Source organism: Podarcis filfolensis (assembly GCF_964270895.1).
Source record: "Podarcis filfolensis genome assembly, chromosome: 2".
Taxonomy (NCBI): Eukaryota; Metazoa; Chordata; class Lepidosauria; order Squamata; family Lacertidae; genus Podarcis; species Podarcis filfolensis.
In genome coordinates, this window is record NC_139605.1 from 94139437 (window position 1) to 94145436 (window position 6000).

At 48.0% G+C, this 6000-nt stretch overlaps 1 protein-coding gene across 1 annotated transcript in view; it reads right to left on the reverse strand.

Annotated features, from left to right (window-relative positions):
• TIMP2 (TIMP metallopeptidase inhibitor 2) overlaps nt 1-6000 on the reverse strand; it is a 31703-nt gene extending 25703 nt beyond the window's left edge. The window contains exon 1 of the mRNA XM_083599010.1: nt 5057-6000. Coding sequence (XP_083455136.1) covers nt 5057-5186 — 130 coding nt within the window. The 5' untranslated portion in view covers nt 5187-6000. The remainder of the gene's footprint in view (nt 1-5056) is intronic.

Genomic DNA, 6000 nt, shown 5'->3' on the forward strand with positions numbered 1-6000 from the left:
TAGACTCTACTACAAGCCAGTGCGATGGAATGCAAGCAGAGTAAACAGACATCTGTTGTTTCTCCATGGGCCGTGTCAGCCAAAAGGGCTTCCCGAGAGGAATAAAAACAGCACAAATCTCTCTCTCTGCAAACTGATCTGTGTGCCTGCCTGCACATGAGAGAGAATGGGATAAGAACATAAGAAGAGCCCTGCTGGGCGTGACCAAGGTCCATCTTGTCCAGCATTCTTTTCTTAACAGTGGCCAACTAGATGCATCTGGGAAGGTTGACAAGCAGGGCATGAAGGCAGTGCCCGTCCCTTATAGTCTGTTTCCAGCATCTGATAACTGGAGGTATACTGCTTCTGACTGGGGAGTTTCTGTTTAGCTGTGGCTAATCACTATTGATAAAAATCCGTAACCCATTTACTGGATTTGTCTAAACATCTTTAAAAATCTAACTCATCATTTCTGAAAGCAACTCTCCATGTGTAACAGGGGGACTGTGTAAACACTATACATATAAAGCACATGGCTTCCACTAAAGAATCCTGAGAACTGTAGTTTGTTATGGATACTAGAAATTGTAGCTTTGTGAGGGGTGAACAACAGTTCCCATGATTCTTTTGGAGGGATGTGTGCTTTAAATGTGCAGTGTGTACACAACCTAAGTGTGAATATATAATTCTAACACACACACACACATGGGCATAGCTAGGATTTATGTTGGGGGGGGGCCGGACACCCACCTGTCATCATCCTCTGTCTGGCTCTGTCTAGCAGATTCAGAATGAAACATCTCAACAACTTTTACTTTAAATTACTTTCTTTTGACCCAAGTGCTCAAAAAAATCTGTCAAAATATTTCTACAATTTCTACTTTTAGTTAAGTATTTTTATTTATTTACTTGATGGGGGGCAGCTGCTCCCCTGGCTATGTCTATGCACACAGACACACACGCACGGCAGAACCAACTGAGGGTGACACTTCAATAGCTGTACTGACTTTTTCCAAATAGTGGTTTTTGCCAGTCCACATTTCCTGCCAGGTAATCCCCACAAATTCCCTTTGCTTTTATTCACACAATCAACACTCTTTAACCAATGAACTATCCTGGGAAGCTTTTTATGAACAAACTGTACCTGTTAAAAAGAGGTTACCAATTTGCTACCAGACCATATTCAAGGTTCTTGTATTAACGCACATAGTCCTAAACAGACTGGACCCAAAGTACCTTCAAATGTGGTGTTCCATGGATACATAATAAAAGGTCTGAAAAACTCATTTGCATAGGAAGAGGGCAGACCCTATAGCAAGATGTCTCTTTAAATAGCTGTTTTCAGTGGCTGTTTTTATTGGAAAATCAATAAAAATGATTTTTTTAAAAAATAGCTGTATTCAGCACTGTTTCACAGCTTGGATCACATCTGGTAAAACTGAACATCAGGAAACACTGATTGGAATGCATGTTAGATTTCACATTTTGTTTTCTGTTTTCCGAATAACCAATATGGCTTCTCTCCCATATTGACCCTTATTTTTACGTATTAGGCTACTAACACTCCTCTATAGACTTTCTACTTGCTTGTTATACATAGTAATAAACTTTTCTGCATATTGCTAAAGGCCTTTGTCACCTTCACATCCATTCATATCACAAATCAATAATTTACAGAATAAAGCACACTGGCAGATTACTTCGAAATCTGCCGTAACTAGAAGCTGGGCTTTGGTGTGCAAATGAAAGGATACTAAACAGAAGGGAGCAAGTTAAACTGCACAGTCCAATTCCAGATATAAAGTGCATGGGGCTAGGGGCATCCTCTCTGCCAGCCTGGTAGAAATTGAGGCATGGCCAATGGAGAACTAAAAGTGTTGCTTGTTGTTAAAAGGGGTTAAAAGGATCTTTCTTGCTAGTTGCAGGGAGCAAAAAGGGTCCTGTGAGGTCTCACTGGATTCCCACATGAAAGGCTTTAGATGCTGAGAGTATGTGCTCCAGACACTATACAATGACTGGTTCTCATATCTCAGAGATGTCTACTTCTGTGGAGGGAAGTGACACTGGAAAAGCAAAGTGAAACCGCAAATGGCTGCTGCTGACAGCAGCTGCTCAGTTCCTGGACACACTACAGTTTCAGAGAAGGCAGCCTGAGAGTCTGGAACTTCTAATGGACGAGACTGTTGCAGCAGAGAGGCTGCCCTGCCAGAGCATTTTCAAATTCCATCTCTAGAGCAAGATCTTGAAACTGGGGCCAGGGCTGCTTGTTTAATAGGTTAAATTTTAATAAGGGGATTATTCATAGGGAAAAGTGGAATTTGAGGCCCAGCCCTATCAGGCTCGGCCTTTCAGTAGTTTCCAAGCTGAGCAAATTGGGAAAAGAGAATGGCAACGCCTACTAATAAAAGAGCCACCAGTGAGTGACCCAGCACTGAGTGCCTAGTAAATGAGAAGGGCAAGGCAGCCTCTCTCACTCGGCTCTCCATTCAGCCCTTTTCACCATTTGACAAGTGCGAAGGACGCACACTATGACATCACAAAATGGAATGATCAAGCCCTCTTCTTCAGCATTTAGCTGAGCTGGCAGATGAAGTTCTTGATTGAATCAAGATGGAAACACACAGTGCTAATTTTTCTCATGAGGGCCCCAGCAATGCTGGGCAGAAGGCCACACTGCAGACTTCTCCCCACTCACACTGAAAGCTAGTACCCATGGTGCACTGCTCTGCCTGGGAAAAAAATGGTCTCCAAAGTCCTGCACGTCGCAAAGCCAGGGAAGCAGCAGGTGGAACAGAAAGCACAATCCAAAATCAGGTCTTCCCAAATCAGGCAGACCAGAGGTCTTTAGGCCTACAGAGACCCAGATTAGACAGCCAGAAAGGGGGGCGGGGATCTTTTCTCCTCTGTTCCAGTAGTTAATTTCTAAAAAGGCAAGTCCTGGAGACTCAGGCTTACACCACGCAAACCCAATAACTTGGAAGTCCTGTTCTCTAATCCCAAATATTGGGGAGCCTCATGTGGTTATTCTGTAGTGAGGGCAAGACCCTCTCTCCTGTATTATTACTTCACATCTTCCAAGGCTACACACCCTCACGTTGAAATCAGGTTCTGTGGCCTTGGCAAAGTGTCTTAGATTATGCCCTGACTGACTGGACTAGGTGATCAGACACAAGAGACCCTGACTGCAGAAATAGAATGCCCCTAGTCTTCTGTTCTCGTGATGAAGAAAGGATTGCAAAGTTAAACCCATACACACAAGTACTAAAGGGGCATTCCTGCTTCTTGGGCAGACACAGGTCACATGCACACTATACATTTAAAGCACATGGCTTCCCACAAAGAACCCCGAGAACGGTCATTTGCACCTCAAAGAGCCACAATTCCCAGCACCTTAACAAGCTAAAGTTCCCAGGATTCTTTGAAGGAAACCATGTGCTTTAAATGTGCTCTTATGGCCCAGTGAGAAACTTCTACACAAAGCTCTTAAGAAGCAGTAAGTGAGGAGGCAACATACTATGACTATGACTTTATGCCTCTCCTTAAACATTGCTACACTTGCTGTTTCCGACCAACAAGGGCTGCAGATATGATGAAATTATATATATACTGTATACAGAATGCTCAGAGCCCTTCCTCATTAAGCAACCTGGGTCTCTAGCTTGATTACTGCATAAGAAGGATATGCAGATGGGGCAAAAAAAGTCTCTTAGCTACAAAAATACTGTTTCCCTGGAGGGTTGCTCAAGGCACCCAGAAATAGGAAGCCAAGGTGTATTACTGACAATTAAAAGCAACAGCAGTCAGCAAAAATAGTCAACAGAGCCGAGATTCTCCCGTAGGAAAGAAAACAGTTTCTTTCCCCTGAGCCAGGAGCTTAGGGAACTGTGAAGATATTTATATACAGTAAGTCGGTGGAAATCTGGTTTCCGCTTTGCGCCGACCCAACCAAGCTTCCTCATGCCCTGCAGCTTCCCTTCTGGTGCCATCAGACAGGCTCTGTAGCCTCAGATCCTCCCATGCCTCCCTCCATCTGTCTCTCCAGCTTCCTCCACAAGATGATGATCTCCTTGTAGGCTGTCAGCCCAGCCCTGCGTTTTGAAGCGCTACCAAATTAGTTCAAGGGGAATTAACTTGCAACCCCCAGAACAGTGATAACAGCACAGCTGTACCTTGAGTTCAAGAAATGGAAATAGGAACTAGGTGCACATGCTAAATTACACTAGAACTGTTCAGCAAGTCAATTTTCAATTAGGAGGTTGATTTTTTGGGGGGTGGGGAAGTATGTGGCTCCCTCCTACCCTGTTTATTTTGGCAAAGGCATTTTTTTAAGAGAGAGAGAGAGAGAGAGAGAGAGAAATTAACCAATGCAAATAGGAACGGAGCACTCCCCACACCCTTCGGTGTGACCGAGTCGACTCAGGGAAGATGGCCCGACGTTTTCCGTTTGCCTTTGTGAAGTTTTCATTTCCTGGTTTCATTCCCTTCCCGTTTCCACCACCTCTCCCCACCCCTCCGTATCAAAGCTGTTCCCACCAAACCCTGGCAGCCTGCATCTTGCAGGCAGAAAGCCATCGTCAGAAAAGAGGAATTTGAGTCCGTGGTTGCCTTTGTGCTTTCCAATGAATTCCTGTGGATCGGGTCAGAGCGGGCGTACTGGGGCGGGGGAAAGAGGCGAATACCAGCAGAGAACGACACTTCTGTGTGTGTGTGTGTGTGTGTGTGTGTGTGTGTGTATGTGTGACTGCGTGTGCCTTAAACCGATGGGGAAAGAATCGGCCAGCGGAACATTCTCATGAACCCCAAAGCCTCCTTGACAATAGCAACTGTTGGCCAAGGCCAGGGCAGGAGGGAACCGACCTCCCCACTCCCTTCCCCGCGCGCACCGCGGCTCTTTTCTTGCAGGATAAAGGGGTGGGGTTGTTTTGGCTGCTAACAAGTGAGTTTGCAGCGGGAGCGAAGGCAGCAGCCGGGGAGGGGGGGGGCAGAGAGAAAGATAGAAATGCTGGGTGGGATCACGCCGCGTAAGAAGCCACTAGGGGAGCCGCAGAGAAGGGGAGGGTGGCCGTCCTTTTCTTACCTACATCTGCATTGCAAAACGCTTGTTGCGGATGCACCGGGGAGCAACTGCAGGCGTCGGCGAGGCGGTCCATCCTTCCCAGGAGCAACACGGCCAGCGAGGCCAAGAGGCTTGGGAGCGTAGCGCTCATCTTGCGGACAGAGACCGACAGACAGATAGATAGACAGACAGAGAGAGAGAGAGAAGGAGGGAAGGAAGGAGGGGTGGCGGGTGGGCGAGATTTGACTGCTCACTGCTGTTGCCGCCTCATCCAGACACGCGCGCGCGCGCCCGCCTCGATCTTCTGTGCTTCTCTCTTTGCGTCCGCTGCTGCGGCGATCCCAGGGCGACTCCTGGCGCTTAGGCGGCGGCGGCAGCAGGCAGTCGCGAAAGTTTGGGCTTTGCACTCGGCCTTCTCTCTCGGGCTGGTTGGGGGTTGGAAAAAGATCCCGCCACTGGAAGAATCGGAGCCTCGCAGATCGTGGCTGCTGCTGCTGCTGCTGCTGCTTGCTGCTTGCTGCTGCCTTCTATGGAGGTGTTTTCTTCTCCTAGCTTCAGCGAAGCCTGGCTTTTTAATGGGCTCTGGGGATTCGCTGCCCCTCCTCTCCGTGGCACTGGGCCAGAGCGGGCGGCTCGCCTGCTCCCGGCAGCCCTCTTGCGCTGCTCGCTCCCCTTCGCCTCCGGTCCCGGCTCGGCTCGGCTTCTGGCGACCCGTGCAAGCTTTCTTTGGTTGACAGCTCCTTCCCTCTGGAGCTCTCCGCTCGGGAAGAGCATGCAGCCCTGTGGAGCGCCAAGCACACGCCTGGCGCTATCGGAGATACAGATTCATGGCAGCCAACTCCTAGGGGCCGAGGTCCCTTCGCCCCCAACCCACGAATAAAATATTTGAGGGGGCTTCCTCCCCCCCCCCAAAAAAAAGTTGATGCGCATTGACATTTAAATGGTGCGCGTGTGCCACGTCTTGT